Source organism: Eleutherodactylus coqui, chromosome 2 (assembly GCF_035609145.1).
Source record: "Eleutherodactylus coqui strain aEleCoq1 chromosome 2, aEleCoq1.hap1, whole genome shotgun sequence".
In the NCBI taxonomy this organism is placed as follows: domain Eukaryota; kingdom Metazoa; phylum Chordata; class Amphibia; order Anura; family Eleutherodactylidae; genus Eleutherodactylus; species Eleutherodactylus coqui.
In genome coordinates, this window is record NC_089838.1 from 34,806,144 (window position 1) to 34,822,658 (window position 16,515).

The following is a 16,515-nucleotide window of genomic DNA, read 5'->3' on the forward strand; positions in this document are numbered from 1 at the left end:
TCTCCATGTAGGGGTCCGTGATAAATGCTGGCCATCAGATCTTCTGGTCCTCTGTGGTTGGTCCTCGGGAGGTTCAAGTACATGGCTCAGCTTGCTCTGATAACATTGTGGAGCTGGTGTCTGTGAAAAAAAAAAATAAAATCCGGCCTCCTCCTTACCCCTTAATAGCCGGCCATCTCACACCTTTTTCCTTATCACCCATGATAGCAATGTCATAAGGATGAGGAAATGCAATTACCGGAAATGTACAGAAGTCATAGACATGTGATTAGATGTTATGGTGAAAAAAACCCGGCCTCCTCTTCACCCCTTCATAGCCGGCCATCACACACCTGTGTATCTCCCCTCTGCCCAAGACAGCACTAGGAGCTACTGCTATCTTGAGCATAGGGAAAGTCATTTACCGGTAAGATGGAAGTGTTACACATGCCTATGACTTATAGCGCTGATGTTATAGCGCTTACTTACCGCCAGCTGCTAAGTGGATCTGCTGGCTTCTCCATGCAGGGGTCCAGGGTGACTGCTGGCCATCGGGTCTTCTGGTTTTCTCCATACAGTGGTCCAGGATTACTGCTGGCTATCGGGTCTTCTAGTCTTTTCCAGATGGTCTTGTAGAGGCTGAGGTACACGGCTCGCTCGGATGATGTTATTCAGCAGGTGTCTAGCTGATGGTTTACCAGTTGACGAATGAAAACCTTGGGAACCTAGTCTGAGTATCTGATGGTAAAGATACACTGGCCTCTGCTGCTTCAATCTCATCCAGCTTGGCTGCTTGGAATTCGGGATGAGCGTTAGGTGGCTACAAAACAAAGAAGCAAAAGAATGATATAACAATGTAAGGAAGACACTATTCATCTTATAACATGATCACCTTCCCAACTGCAGAGCACAGTCCCATTACACAAAATAAGTAAATGAACCCTGATGAAACCCAAGCTTCTGTTTTATTCTGCACTGAGAATGCAAGCATGATAGAAGAATACATTTCATAAATGGTCTAATCTCATGAAGGCTGGAAGAACAAACACCAGAAGCTTTCGCAGGCTCCATATAAACTGGGCCAAGTTCTGTTTTGAGGAATTCTTTTGAGTGGAGCCTATACTAAGAGGAGAGATTTTTTTTTTAGGTTTTATTAAAATATACTGAAAAGGTCTGAACTACTCACTTTCAATTTTGCAAAAATGTAAAATCAGGGCCTACAGTTACATAGAAACACAACATTAAGGCCGTTTTTATTCGGCCGAGAAAATCTTTTGAACGGGGTCATACACATGAGCGATTTTTTTTCCTGCACCGCATTGTGGTGTGGGAAAAAATTGTGGCATGTCCTAACTTTGGGCGTTCCCTTCGTAACACCTTGCATAGCCCATTGTTTTCAATGGGTCCGTCAGAGCATCACACGATGTGCGAGGTGCATGCGAACGTTACCCATTGAAAACAATGGGAAACATTCAGCGATCCTTTTAGCTGCGGCGGAGGATCGCTACTTCCCTGTGGTTCAAGGTGGTTCTAACACAAAAACGCCTTCCATCCACAGGGAAATCGCATGTTGACGAGTGCGATATTGGATTGATTTTCATGGTCCGATATCGTACTCGCCTGTGTGAAATTAGCCTCAGTGGATCGAGGGTAGACATAGAATGAAAGAATAATGTCCACCAATACAGCCTTCTACTCCTGACATAACTCATGATGTATAACAGAAGTATAAGATTGAAAGAGTGGAGTTTATTCAGGATATGGTGACATTTCTGTAGGGTCACTTACTTCAGGGATGTATGGTGGGGCCATCTTCAGTGTTTCCACAGAGTCCCAGTCAATACTCCGGAAGAAGCGATGTCCTCTGATGTCCCCGTGTAGTCCAAGGCGCCGGGCAGGATCCTTCTGGAGGAGCTGAAAATGAGAAATGGATCTAGAATTTAGTAACTAAAGCCTGGGATCTGGGCGCAGTATGGGCAAAAGTGACTACTATTTCCAGACTGCTGCTCTCCATATTGTGTCATCTGACGTAATGTGCGATGAAGGGCCTCTACTGCTCTCATTTTAGGAGGTCAGTGATTGGGATAAAATGTGTTTGTGTAGAACTATCGTCAGTCCATCTATTACTACAGTGTCGGCTACTATTACCTGTGTATAAGCTGTAATACTAGAACCTTATAACAGAAACATACTCACCTTTTCAATGATGTCTCTGGCACTTAATGAAATCCCACAGAGGAGTGTTGGATCGTAGGTACCCACGCCGGTCAGCATGTCCTTTAAGGTGACTCCAAACGAATACCAGTCAACAGCGGTATTGAACTTCTTCCCGGCTTCCATCTGCAATAAAGAAGAGAAGTATTAATAGTAGAGCAACATCTTGTATGTGACCATACTGATATATCGCTCTCCATATCATATAGTAGTCTACCACTATATTACACCCTCTCCCATAGCCCTCCATGCAAATTATTAGTACAATTTTAAAAAGTAGTAAAGTTCTCTTCTTACCTCCGGAGCGATAAAACCTGCTGTACCGGCTCTACTTGTGGATGTTCGGCCTCTGTGCATGTTGACAAGGGCAAGACCAAAATCCGTGATCTTGATATGGCCAGTATAAGCTATCAAGATATTCTCTGGTTTGAGGTCTCTGTAAGAAAAAAAATGTGGATATAAAGTCAGTGTTCATCTTATAACAATATGTGGTAAAACAGTGATTTACAGTGGAATTGAGAGGTTGTCTCATGAGGTGAATCCCTATTGAATGGCAGCTAATCCCCACCACAGGCCCATCTACTCTAACCACTGGTTATCACCATGAGAAGACAAGTCTAGCCTGATGTTTGGACTTTTGAGAGAAAATCTGGCTTTATATGACGACCATTTAATGTGGGGTAGGTTGGGTCCTTCTCAGACAGACACCCATATGCCTTAACAGGGTGTTTGGATAGGGTTGTATTCCTGAGACACCCCTTCAAGAAGAGAGTCATTAGAAAGTTATTACCTGTGGATGACTCCTTTAAGATGAAGGAACTGGATCCCACACACGATTTCGGCAGCATAAAATCTTGAAAAGGAAAATAAATGAGTATTCTATCCCAAAAATAAGACAAGGAGTCACAGAAATGTTATTCTTTATTATCCAACATCTCATATATGTACAATGTAGTAGAGTTTCACCTGGAACTGGTGATATCAAGTCTCCCCTTCTTTTCTAGAAGGTCAAAAAGGTCTCCACAGCTTACATACTCCAAGCCAAATAGGATATTCATCTGTAACATAGGACCGATATGGTCACATCACCAAATCACTCCGCGCACGTTTACATAGTAACATAGTACTTTCATCTAATTCAGCCTATTACCCCTCAATGTCGATCCAGAGGAAGACAATGACCCCAATGAGGCAGAAGCGAATTTTCCTCAGTTTAGGAAAAAAAAATCTTTTCCTACTCCAACACTGGTAATCAGAATAATCTCTGGATCACCAACCCTTCTGGAGTAATCAATGACTGTAACATTGATTATAAAATGTAATATACATCGTTACATTCAAGAAAGGTGTCCAGGCCCCTCTTATACTCTTTTAGTGAGTTCATCATCACCACATCCTCAGGCAGAGAGTTCCATAGTCTTACTGCTCTTACAGTAAAGAACCCACTTCTATGTTGGTGTAGAAACCTTCTTGCCTCTAGACATAGAGGATGCCTCCTTGTTACAGTCACAGTCCTTGGTATAAATAGATGATCTTGTATTGACCGCTGATATATAGAGTCGTATGTATTCTAAAATGGTGCAGATAGAAACTACAGGATGTCCCGCAAAAAAACGGGCACTTGCACAACTACGTCAATGGAAAACTAAAAACGTTATGGCTTCAGAAGATGGCAGCAGAAAATTCCTTTAAAAATAGTTATACAGCAAAAAAAAACTAAATTTAGTATCGCACTAATCGTACGGACCCATAGAATAAAGCTATCATGTCATTTTTGTTGGTGTGTACGCAGTAGAAACCAAACGCACCCAAAGATGGTGGAATTTCGTTCTTTTTCCATTTCAGTCCACATTATATGGTACATGGCCATGGCTCAGCCAATCACACTGCAGCGCTCGATGAACCAATCACAGCCAGCGCTTCCTGGAGGTGGGATTTTTGAACTTCCTCACCAGGAAGCGCTAGCTGAAGACTACAGAAAAGTGTGTCGGGAGGAGATGTCCGGCGGAGCGAACAGTGCCTGTTAGGTGATGTATTGTGTTTTTTTTTTAATGTAGCCAGGGCTTATTTTCAGATACGAGCTTATATTTTAAGCCCCCCTAAAAATCCTGGCAAAAGAGCGCTACGAAAATTGGAATGTCAACGCGAGAAAACACAAGCAGTAACAGTTATACCTCGGTCTGGATGGCAAAGGCTGCATGTACAAGAAAGGGAGTTCCGGTGGCCAGCTGTAGAACTCTCCTCTCCGCGATGACGTACTTCTCTTTTCCTTGAATGGCTGTTTTGCGGATCATCTTCACGGCAAATGTCTGGTGGGTTAAAGTGTCTTCGGCCTTCATGACGGTTCCATAACTGCCCTGGCCGAGCACCTGCTGGAATATTAATCTCTCCTTGATGGAATCTGAGATTGTGCCGGAGTCGGTTGGTCGAACACCGCTGGATCCTAGAAGATAAATGGAATGTATTACAATAAGGGCGAGCACCCACTGGCGTTTTTTTACCTGCGTTTTGCGTTTTGCGTTTTTCCTGCACAGGCATAGAGATAACATGTGTTCCTGTCCACTGGCGTTTTTTTTGCGTTGCGTTTGCGTTTTTTAACATAGGAACTGTCAGTTGCATATGTGTCCTTATTTTTCTCCATGGAAATTAATGGAAAAGCCGCGAAAACGCCGCGAAAAACGCCGCGACAAACGCGCGGAAAAATCGCGGGAAACGCGGCGAAAACGCTGCGTTTTTTTCCCGCGGAAAACGCAAACGCCAGTGGGTGCTCGCCCTAAGTCTCGCATTTAATAGACACTGTTCACACGGAGCATATACTGCACATTCTTATGCTAAGAAGCACCTGGCAGGACTTAACCCCTTTCCATCCAACACCATAATGGCATGTCCCAGTCACTATGTATGTAGCATGAGTCACTGCCCGTATCACATCTAGTATCCAAGCTAGATGCAGTACACAAAATGGTACTAGAGCCTTCATGTCCACCCATATCACATCTTGTATCCATGCCAGAGGCAGTACAACAGGGTACTAGAGCCTCCATGTCCACCTGTATCACATCTTGTATCCAAGCTAGAAGCTGTACAACAGGATACTAGAGCTTCCATGCCCACCCGTATCACATCTTGTATCCAAGCTAGAGGTGGTTCAACAGGGTACTAGAGCCTCCATGCTTGCACGTGTCATATATTGTATCCAAGTTAGAGGCAGTGCAACAGGGTATTAGAGCCTCCATGCCCAATTGTATCAAATCTTGTATCCAAGCTAGAAGCGGTACAACTGGGTACTAGAGCCTCCATGCCCACCCATATCACATTTTTTATCCAAGCTAGAGAAGGTACAACAGGATACTAGAGTCTCCATGCCCAATTGTATCACATCTTTTTTCCAAGCTAGAGGAGGTACAAGAGGGTACTAGAGCCTCTATGCCCACCCGTATCACATCTTGTATCCAAGCTAGAGGTGCTTCAACAGGGTACTAGAGCCACCATGCCCACCTGTATCACATCTTGTATCCGAGCTAGAAGCCGTACAACAGGATACTAGAGCCTCCATGCCCGCCCGTATCACATCTTGTATCAAGCTAGAGGTGGTACAACAGGGTAGTAGAGCCTCCATGCTTGCACGTGTCACATATTGTATCCCAGCTAGAGCTGGAACAACAGGGTACTAGAGCCTCCATGTCCAATTGTATCATATCTTGTATCCAAGCTATAGTCGGTACAACAGGGTACCAGAGCCTCCATGCCTGTCTGTATCACCTCTTGTATCCAAGCTAGAAGCTTAGCAACCAATCACAGCATAGCTTTCATTTGTTATACTGCTGAGGTGAGATGAGAGCTGCGCTGTGATTGGTTGCTATGGGCAACAGAGACAGATTTTCTCTTAGACAGCTTCCATAACAGTGTGGTGCTGGGATATTTTACCGTGATCCACTCTGTATTTACACACACAGCTCTGCTACACCCAGCACAGAGGAGTCCTGTAGAGGCTGATGAACCCCTGGTCATGTGATCCCTGACTCCTCCCACACAGGTGACATCATCAATGGTTTTGGAAGCTGCCGTCCAGTGTTGCAGGTGTGTCTGTCTGTGTGTCCCCTCTTAACCCTTCACTACTCCCGCTGTGGGATGGCGCGGGCTCAGCTTCTGATCATGCAGTGTCTACATGATGTAACTTTATGTCCTGCCGTGTTAAGCACCACGCGTCCATGGCATAACCTTACCTTATATAGCGTTAAGGGGTTAATGGAACTGTTTTAGGGTGATAAGTGAGTTGAAAAGTGTCTATTTATTTTTTTAAGGGGAAAACCAGCAATTCTGTAATTGCAAATTGATACAGTTTTTGGTTTTACTACTTTTGCACAATAAAAACAGACAAAATATTTTTTGTGTTGCCATGACTTTTTTTATTTTCCCATTGATGGGGCGGCACGAGGGATTATTATGGTGGGATCATTTGTGGTTTTCAGGGAGCCGTTTTGAACTACCTACATTTTGATCACCGTTTAGTCAGTTTCAGGATAAACAAAAAAAAAAAATCCTTTTTTTATGGCACTGGCCGGGCTCACAGGAGCGCAAGATTACCGCGTATTATATGCGTGCTGTACGCCCGTGTGATATGCGGTAATGCGCAAACAATCAAATAGTTCCACTCCCATTTGCGTGTAGGAAATGTGTAATACGCGAGCGCAAAACAGAATGCGCATGTTTTATTTTGCTGCCTATTACTCACAAAAGAGCCCATTGTGAACACGCTGTTGCAAAGCGATGGCGTGCGAAAGAAAAAAACAGGAAGACTGCATGACCGCGTGCGCGAGATACGCTGTCATGGGCAGTACGATTTCGCTGCCTTCCACGGCGAAAGGCGGGGTTAGCGGTGGCTCCATAGCAGTAAAGCTATAGCTGATTGTAGTCTGTCTTGGTACAACCCCTTTAAACAATGTGAGCTCTCCAGAAAGGATATGGAAGCGCTCCATCAGCCCCATTGAAATGAACGCAGCACCGACTGTCCATGCTCGAGCAGGCGGTGAGAAGGAGCGCTGCATAGTCTGATATCAGTTGTGGATAAGGGACTGATTTTCAGTCAAAATCTGCGCCAATTGTACTGATTGTGACAGTTTTTTTGATGCAGAAATTCTGGGGACTTTGCAGCCGAAATTTTTTGCTGCTGACATTCTGCAGCATTTCCACCACGTTTAAATATACCCTAAGTCAACTATAGGTATGCTGCTATGTGCAGAGTGGCCTCAGTAGTCATAGTGTCCCCTATATTGGCCTCAGTAGTAATAGTGACCCCCACAATAGCACCAGTAGTAATAGTGGCCCCACAGTGGCCCCAGTTGTAAGTGTCCTCTATATGAGCCCCAGTAGTAATAGTGTCCCCCACTGGCCTACGGTGGGGGGAAGCAGGGGTCGCAATGGCGACCCGGCCCTTGAGCTGAGGGGGCCCAGGGTACCGGCGCTGTCGGCCGCATGATGGCTGAGGAGGGAGAGGAGAGAGAGAAGAGGAGAGAGGTGGGAGGCAGCAGCACAGGTCGGCATTTGCAGAGGGGAGGGCTGTTACACGTTGAGTCGGCAGCCAACTACAGGCTGCAGACTCCCACGGCGCGCGGCCCTCCCACTGATAGGCTGCAGTCTATCAGTCTCTGCTGGCCAGCGATTACCAGGGGGAGGGGCTAGTGCGGCTCTACTCACCTCCGGACCGCTGGATGCACAGGACCTGGGAGATGACCTGTGGCTGTATATATATAATATATATATATAATTATATACAGGAGATACATAGGTTACACCAGCATGGGACATACCACTATATACAGGGATATGCATCCTGTATATAGTGATATGTACCATGCTGGTGTAACCTGTGTATCTCCTGTATATAATTATATATGTGCAGCTGGTATAACCTATACCTCTCCTGTTACAGCTGTGGTAGAGGAGAACGATCTTTATGCTGACAGTGCGGGGGGGGGGGCACTCTTGCCGCTATTGTGGCTTAATAGTGGGACCTGGGAACTTGAGATGCAGCCCAACATGTAGCCCCTCGCCTGCCCTATCCGTTTCTGTGTCGGTCCATCACTTTCTTGAATTTCCCAGATTTTCACAAATGAAAACCTTAGCGAGCATCGGCGATATACGAAAATGCTCGAGTCACCCATTGACTTCAATGGGGTTCGTTACTCGAAACGAACTCTCGAGCATCACTGAAAGTTCGACTCCAGTAACGAGCACCCGAGCATTTTGGTGCTCGCTCATCTCTAAATATGGTTCCTCCACGCCGTTACTTGCTTCATAACTTTTAGTTTTAAGGCTCTTTTACAGATCACCAAGCATGACCGTTCCTCCTGTCGTTCATTCACCCGACAGTCGGGCTGTGTACAAGGGCTGCCTCGCATGCGTGTATTCTCACTGCGGATCATGTGTGGGAGCTTTATGCATGTAATACACAGGACGCAGCAAATGCACATGTAACATGCGTATCTTCTGTGTATTTTAGGCTCCCACAGCCTACAATGGGCATATTACGAGCAGAATATGCGCTAAAATAGGACATGGCGCAGGTGTGAGCGGCCCAATGTAAACCAATGGGCTTTAGCACTGCATATTACATACGTAAAAAATGTCTCCCTAAGGGCTCCTTTACAGAGGCACGTGTTTTTGGGCGCGTAAAATTGATGTTCGCAATACACAGTGAATAGAACCCATTGATGCTAATTCACAATTTAGCGCGTGTGTTTTGCACTCATGCAAAGGAATATAACTCGCTTCATTTTCCTGCATATTTGCGCAAAGCGCAATACGCTGGAACTCATTAAGCTAAATTGCCATTTAAATTGAGGCGTGTACGTCCGCCACTCGCTACTGAACATAAAAAGGGCGTAAAAAGGTCAGTAAGATATGTTGATATGCCGCACAAAAAAGCTTTGTACATCGCACAAATACATGGCGCCGAGGAGTGCCTAAAGATGTATACGCCTGTGTGAAACGTCACATAGAGGTAAGTGACTGGACTCTGAGCGTCCTCTGGTCCTGCAATTACAGCAAGAGCAGGACTATGGGTCAGCACAGGGCTCTCACAGTGGTTGGCACAGGACATATGGCATAAATGTCCATCGTATATATATATATATATTTATTCTATCGCAATAAGTCATATATATATATATTAATATATAAACATATATGAGACTTCTATTTCAATGGAAGTCTTCGAACAAAGGCTGGACGGACATCTGTCTGGGATGATTTAGTGAATCCTGCACTGGGCAGGGGGTTGGACCCGATGACCCTGGAGGTCGCTTCCGACTCTACCGTTCTATGATCCTATATACCTCCAGTCCTAACATGCTCTGTTTTTCACAGAAAATCTACAGCAGTGAGCTATGCACACTTCATAGGCTTCTCCCCCTCTACCATCCACATAGCTGTGGCTGGTGGCTTGCTGACCCCCACCTACTTGTGTTTGCCCCACTTACTACCAGTTTTGGCCCACCTACAACATGAAGCCACATTGTAATTTTTTCTAGCTCCACTTTGCGGTTCCCAATCTGCCCCTGGTTGTACACACTGTTTATAAACCTTTGAAGTGTAAATTGTTTGTTCCCTTCTGTTATCAAACACTCACTAACAAATTGTTGGTTCTATTGAAACTGTGTACAGCCTCTCCATATACAACATCATGTTCCATACCTGCTACACCTTCACTGGATAGCAGCACTATTGATCATGTATTACTGTCCCTAGCAACCTGGATTTGAATAGCTACCGTGTTTCCCCGAAAATAAGAACCTGTCTGAAATTAATTTTTGCCCTAAAAGAGGCAGTAGGTCTTATATTCAGGTGATGTCTTATTATACTTACCTAGCAGGCATCATCCGTGTCCCTTCCGCTGGTCTCCTCAGCACTTGCTTGCAGTCCTCAGCCGCGGACAGAAGATTGCTTGCTGGTAACGAGGTTCAGAAACCCCTCCTCCAGCAAGCGATGATTCTGATTGGTTCTCGAGTGCCACGGCTCGGCCAATCAATATAGTGCTTTGTCAAAAGATTTGTTAATTCTGCAAGAAAAAAAAAACGCAGCTAAAAATCTGGCAATTTTCAGTCACGATTTTTTTTCACAGCTAAAATTGCCCATGAAAATGAATTGGAATCCAATGCTTTACATGGTTGCGATTTTGTGGCAATACTTTCTTACGGCTACATAGCTACGAGAAAACGCTTGTGTGAATGAGGCCTTAGTATGCCTTGCATTGAGCTAATTTTTGCAGAAAGCAGACAACTCCATTCCTACTGCAGTGGCAAGGCTTGGTATTACAGGCAAGATTTCCATTGAAGTGAATCGCCTGTAATTCCAAGCATGACCACAGCAGTGGGGACAGAGCTGTTTGCTTCCTGCAAAAATTAACTCTGTGTACGAATGCATTGATGCAGCAAACAGTGGATGACCCTGCTGATCTACTATTGATGGCCTATTCTAAGGATAAACCATCAATAGTTTACAACTGGAGAACCCCTTTAAATAAATGGATAGAGTAGGATAGCAGATTAATCTACCCTTCGGGTATTCTGATGAGTTCTGATGTGAATCACTCCCTACTCGGCTGTTTTGCACAGCTCATAAACGCAGTCAACTGCTTCAATCATAGCTCTGGTTATGGTAGATTATGGTAGCCCAGAGCTCAGTCAAGGCTCCCAGGGCTCATATGCATGGATGTCTATGAAGCCCTGCCTGTGAACACAGTAAAAAAGGAGAAAATACCAAAATTGCAGTATTTTGTTAGCTCCCCAAAAATGTAATAAAAAGTGATCAAAAAGATGAATATACCCCAAAATGCTGCTAATAAAACCACAGTTCACCATGCAAAAAAACAGCCTCACATAGCTCAAACAACAAAGAAATAAAAAGTTATGGCAACAGTAAACAATTATTGTTTAAACAAGTCTATTTTTTAATAGTGCCCTCTGAAGTCGGTGCGAGGCAGGAAAAATCTGCCTCTTTTCAGAGTCCTGTACAAGTCTATGGGAGAGCGTGCGCAGGGGACTCTGAAGAGAGTCAGATTGTCGTGGTGCATGCCAACTTCAGAGGGGAACCTGGCAGGAGTGGGCGAGTGTTACAAATCCATCACAGGGCTACCTGTCACGTTCCCTAAGAGCACCATGACTTAGTTTATGGTGCTGTGGGGACAAGACAGGTTCCCTTTAATATGATCTATGCCGACACACAACGTGCCTAATATATTATGAGGAGGCATTCGCCCTGTCATATATTCAGCGCATCTCGGCTCCTCCATGCTGCTGCGGCTGTGACAGCTGTGGCGGGGATGAAGAGAACCCCCACAGGGATGCAAAGCTGTTTGCATGTGAAAACGCCTCACATCCAGGGGTTTTCAACAGGGTGGCGAGGGCGATATCAGGCCGTGAATCACAGCCCTGCCCTCTCTCTCCCTGCTCTGGGCTCCCTGAGAGATATCCCCATAGCACAAAGAGTGGGTGGGGCTAGAAAAAGGGTGCAGGGCTGTGGGGCTTCTTACAGGGATTCCCTATAGCAAATAGAGAGGGGGCTAGACAGGCGGAAGCCCTGTAACCTCGCCACCCTCTGTATTTATTTAGAGGAGACTACTTACAAGTCTGATAGAATGTATGGTAATGTTTTTTGTGTTTGTTCCCCCAGATTTCATCCACGATTTGGCTCCTACGATCAGCGCATGATATCAGAGAATCAGTAGAGCTTGAAGAAGAGAACACCAGCGCCAACCGCAGGACAGAGAGCCAGATGCAACAAAGCAAGAATGACCCACCGCGGTGGTTGCCAGTCTCTCCTCCGCAGCCTCACAACTTATTACATCCGGAGGCTAAGACAACCTTTATTCATGTGCCTCTGGGCTAAGACTAATGTCACACGGGCGAGCGCGATATTGGGCTGTGAAACTCATCCCGCTATCGCACTGTGGATGCGAGGCGTTCTTATGACAAAAATACCTTGCATCACTTCAGGGAAGTAGCGATTGTTTTCAATGGGAAACTTTGCATCAAACTCATGTAGAATGTATTTACCGGCCCCATGGGGAACAACGGGCGAGGCATTCCGATAGGACATGCCGTGATTTTTTTCCCACATCGCGGTGCAAAGCCAGAAAAATTTTTTCCATTCAAGTCTATTGGAAACACGTGCGATCCTTTCACATGCGTGAAGATTGCAATTTCACAGAAGTGATGCCATTTTTAATCAAAAACTCATAGCTGTAAAAATCGCACATTAGCAAGTGCGATATCTGACTGAGATATGACAAACTGTCAATCAGACTGCCGTTTGAGCGAATTTTAAGTGATCACCTGGCCCTGTAAATGCACACAACGATTATCACTCAATAGATGTCTTTTGAGCGATAATCATTGTGTCTAAACGGGGTATTAGATGAGGTAGATTAAATAGGGATGCTAAAACTTTTGAACTTAGTTGTGACCCTTTTGCTTTTCCTATTTAGGACATAGGAATGGTTGTGCCAAATTGTATGTTTGTACTACACCGGAAAGTCAGAGAATTAGTGTCAAGTCAGTCAGTGAGGGCATTCACCTTCCTATATATATATATATATATATATATATATATATATATATATATATATATATATATATATATATATATATATATATATGTATACTGGTCATATATCCATTATCAGCCCCCTCCATATATCATCTATTACCTCTTCCCCAAGCCAGTGTTCTGCTCTATGCGGCTTCTGTATTATCGGCATATATGAGTGATTGTTGTGGAACTATCAGTGTTATAATCACTGGAAATGACCACACAATTACAGTCTATAGAAATAATGACATTGTTGCCCCTTGTACAAGGTTTGGGGGGCTGGGAAGGGGGATTTAGAGACTATTTTATCTAAACAGAATATGATTGGCTGCTTGGCTGCAGCATGTGATGTCACGGAATGTACTGGCTGTTGGCCCCTCCCCCGCTCATTATTACATTATGACATCTCACAGGTTATATAAGGAGCTGCAGCGCCAACATTCCGTTGAGGGTTGTAGTTGGCGTTGTGGTAAGTCCGCTCTATGTGCAGCTCCTGTTGTGTCCTTTATTATCCTCTATCTTCTGTCCTCTTCTTCTATCTTCTTCATTTGTCATCACTTCTTTCTTTTTCTTTCTTTTCCAGTAAATCCATCTGTGTTGTAAATGTACAATGTAGCATTAAGTGTTAGCATGCCATCCAGCACCAGAACGCTTGAAGGGAACCTGCTATCCCCTATAAGCATCATCTAAGTTCTGGGGCTTCTAGTTTAGGGGACGTGGAGTCCAGGAGCCTCCTTTCATTCTCACCCGGTTCCACGTTCCTGCGGTGCAAAGTCAGCAAGCTTACCTCTTTTTAGGAGGCTGTGAGCGCGCTCCCACAGACATGAATGGGTTAATATTTATACCTATAATTATTCTCATTGATATCCAACATCTTTATTGTAGTTTCACGGGTTTAAACAGACAGGACAAGTGGTGTTACAACCGATGCTGCAGTCTTGGTCAGGCTAACGTCGGTCGAAACGTCGCTTGTCCCGTCTTTTTAAACCTGTGGAACTACAATAAAGATGTGTCTGTGGCACAAGGAGTTGTCTGAAGATCCTCTGCGCTGCTTCTTGGGGTTGTTTTACTGCCTGCATTGGAGGATGTGAGGAAGCGTGCGCTACATTATTACAGCTCCCCATTATTGGACTTTCTGCTTGTGCTGCTGACACCTGTTGTCTTGTGTATCTATTTTGTGTCTTTTGTTACTTTGTATCATATACAGTATTCAGTAATACAATATGTCTAGAATACAGAATTGCAGCAGTTTGATCACATCCCTTACTATATCAGTATGGTCTGGCTGATTCACATTCTATCAGGTTGCTTTCACACTTGGCGGATTTAGTGCAAATTTTCCACAGCAGAAACTCCCTACAGTTTGGTGCAGATTTTACAGCAGATCTGCAGCAGATTTCAGCTACTTCAATTAAATTGAACTGAATGGCTGACATCAGCTGCCAATAGCACGGATTTTGGTGTGGATTTTATGCTAAACCGTGCTGTCTAATGCAAAATAATGGATTTATTTTAGCTGACAGAACTGAATCAGACCTCAATGGAAGCAACAGGTTTTATATTACAATTATTAACCCCTTAGTGACCAAGCCTGTTTGCACCTTAAAGACAAAGCCAAACTTTGGAAATCTGACGCGTTACTTTAACATAGAATAACAATGTAAAGGTTTTGCTAATCGAAGTGATTCTGACATCAGTCTTTTTCTGCTATGGAGAAATACAGAGGGCTTCCCCTAAGAGCGTGGTAGGAGGAGGCAGGCTAGACGGATCTCCCCCTAGTCCCGCTCCTAGCCACACCCCTCTGTGGTTTGCTCTGGAGATTCTCACAGAGAATTCCCATAGCGAATCATTGAGAGGGTGTGGCTAAAGGCAGGACTAGGGGAGCAGGTCCTCATCTAGCCATGCCCCCTCCTCCCACATTCTCTTGGGTTGCCCAGTAACCCCACCCCCTCTCTCTCCCCGCTATAGGGAATTCCCTTGGGGAGAGAGGTGGGGTGAGTCCCCTACTGCCCCCCGCCGCTGGGGAATTGTCCAGCAGGGATACGAATGTCCCTATGTAAAATCCTGTTAGTCCCAGCACAGACTAACAGAGTTAACAGCAGAACATTTAAAAGGTGCTTCTGAGCAGCACCTTTTATCCTCTTAATGCCAAAGGGCATAACTGTACATCCTAGCAGGATCTATGTAGATCGCAGAGTGTAAAGGGTTCACAGAGGGAGGCGGGCTCCTTCTGAGACGTCATCGGACTCTCCGCTATGTAATCGCGGAGGGCCATCAGGTTACCATGGCAAAAGTACACCAGATACAGGCGTCCTGCATTGCCAGTGTCTATGAACACTATAACAAGCTATAAGGCATTGCAGAACAACAGTCCTGCAATGCTTTATAATAGCAATCATTGGTGCTATGGTACAAGTCCCCCACAGGGACACAAATAGTGTAAAAAGCAAAAAGATCAAAACAGTGTCAAAATACAAAAATATAAAAAGAAATGTAAAAAAAACTCTTTTTTATGCTTATTTCCACGTTTAGTATAAAAAAAATGTAAAAATGAAAATCCCACTTATTTGATATCATTGTATCCATAATGACTCGCACAACTAATTGAACATACATTTAATCCTACACGGCAAAAAGTGTAAAAAAGAAACCTAAAAAACTGAGGAAAAATGCTTATTTTTTTCATTTTACCACCTAGAAAAGGAATAAAAGTGATCAAAAAACCTAAAATAGTACCCAATAAAACGACAGCTCGTTACACAAAAAACAAGCCCTCACAGAGCTCCGTCCATAGAAAAATAAAAATTTAAGACGTGAAGGCAGTGATTTAGAAAAACAAATAATTTAAAAAAAAAGGGTATTTATTGCGGAAAAGGGTATTTATCCACGGTGTCTGCCATTTTGGCTATGAGCAAGTGCGCAGAAGCCGGTGTAAGGTCCGCGGATAAATCCGGGGGCCTTAACGATGGAATTTCATCTCCCCTCATGGATATGATCTGTGAGGGGAGATGAACCTTAAACTTTTTAAACTTTTTATTTTTATATTAAATAACTGCCATAAAGTAAATCTAGTAATAGATTCCCAATCCTTTGATGAAGTCTCACCCTGAACTGCAGCCCCCATAGGGGAAAAGAGATAATAACTGCAAAGCTGCAGGAATGGTGGAATTTCCACCCTCATATAGCCATCACCCAGCTCTCAGCTATCCAAGTTCTAGAGGCAGCTAATTTCTGAGGTTTCATCGAGGTCCCTGATGATCCATGACCTCTAGAGAAAAGCGTTGGACCAGTTGCATGATTTCATCCATACTAAGCTAGGGGAGCTATTCCATCATACTGCTCCTCAGGTATTGATTCCACCCTAGAAGTCTAAAACACCACTTCAGTGAAGGGACATCCGGTGCCCAGAAGGGGCTCCAGATCCTAACTGGACCAGTTGCATGATTTCATCCATACTTAGCTAGGGGAGCTATTCCATCATATTGCCTCTTAGTGATTGATCCCACTCTAGTAATTTAGAACACTATTTCTGTGAAGGTGCATCTAGTGCCCAGAAAGGGTTCTAAATCCTAATTCTGTCTAAATATTCTATTTTTGAAACCACGATAGGTTTCTCCCACTAACCTCATTAATAGTGGCTGTCTCAGGTTTACATTAAGGTATTGATTCCTATTGGTACTATTTATGTTTAAGTCTTTAGTGCCCTATATATGTTTTTATGTATTATATTAA

At 44.2% G+C, this 16,515-nt stretch overlaps 1 protein-coding gene across 1 annotated transcript; it reads right to left on the reverse strand.

Annotated features, from left to right (window-relative positions):
• Positions 1-434: 434 nt before the first annotated feature.
• Positions 435-12,291, reverse strand: LOC136609927 (protein kinase C delta type-like). Its single transcript, XM_066589208.1, has 8 exons — positions 12,174-12,291; positions 4,368-4,636; positions 3,160-3,251; positions 2,984-3,046; positions 2,491-2,629; positions 2,176-2,319; positions 1,768-1,893; positions 435-799 (listed from the first exon to the last, which is right to left on the reverse strand). The coding sequence occupies exons 1-8, from the start codon at positions 12,289-12,291 to the stop codon at positions 674-676; spliced, it is 1,077 nt and encodes a 358-aa protein (XP_066445305.1). The 3' UTR covers positions 435-673.
• Between the last annotated feature and the right edge of the window lie 4,224 nt (positions 12,292-16,515).

Excerpts from the sequence above, each read along its gene's own strand:
- LOC136609927 (XM_066589208.1), bottom strand. The coding sequence starts at position 12,291 with ATGTCCTATCGGAATGCCTCGCCCGTTGTTCCCCATGGGGCCGGTAAA. Across the intron at positions 4,637-12,173 it reads CTTCCCTGAAGTGATGCAAG|GATCCAGCGGTGTTCGACCA; the intron begins GTATTTTTGTCA and ends TTTATCTTCTAG. Across the intron at positions 800-1,767 it reads CCCCACCATACATCCCTGAA|CCACCTAACGCTCATCCCGA; the intron begins GTAAGTGACCCT and ends TTTGTTTTGTAG.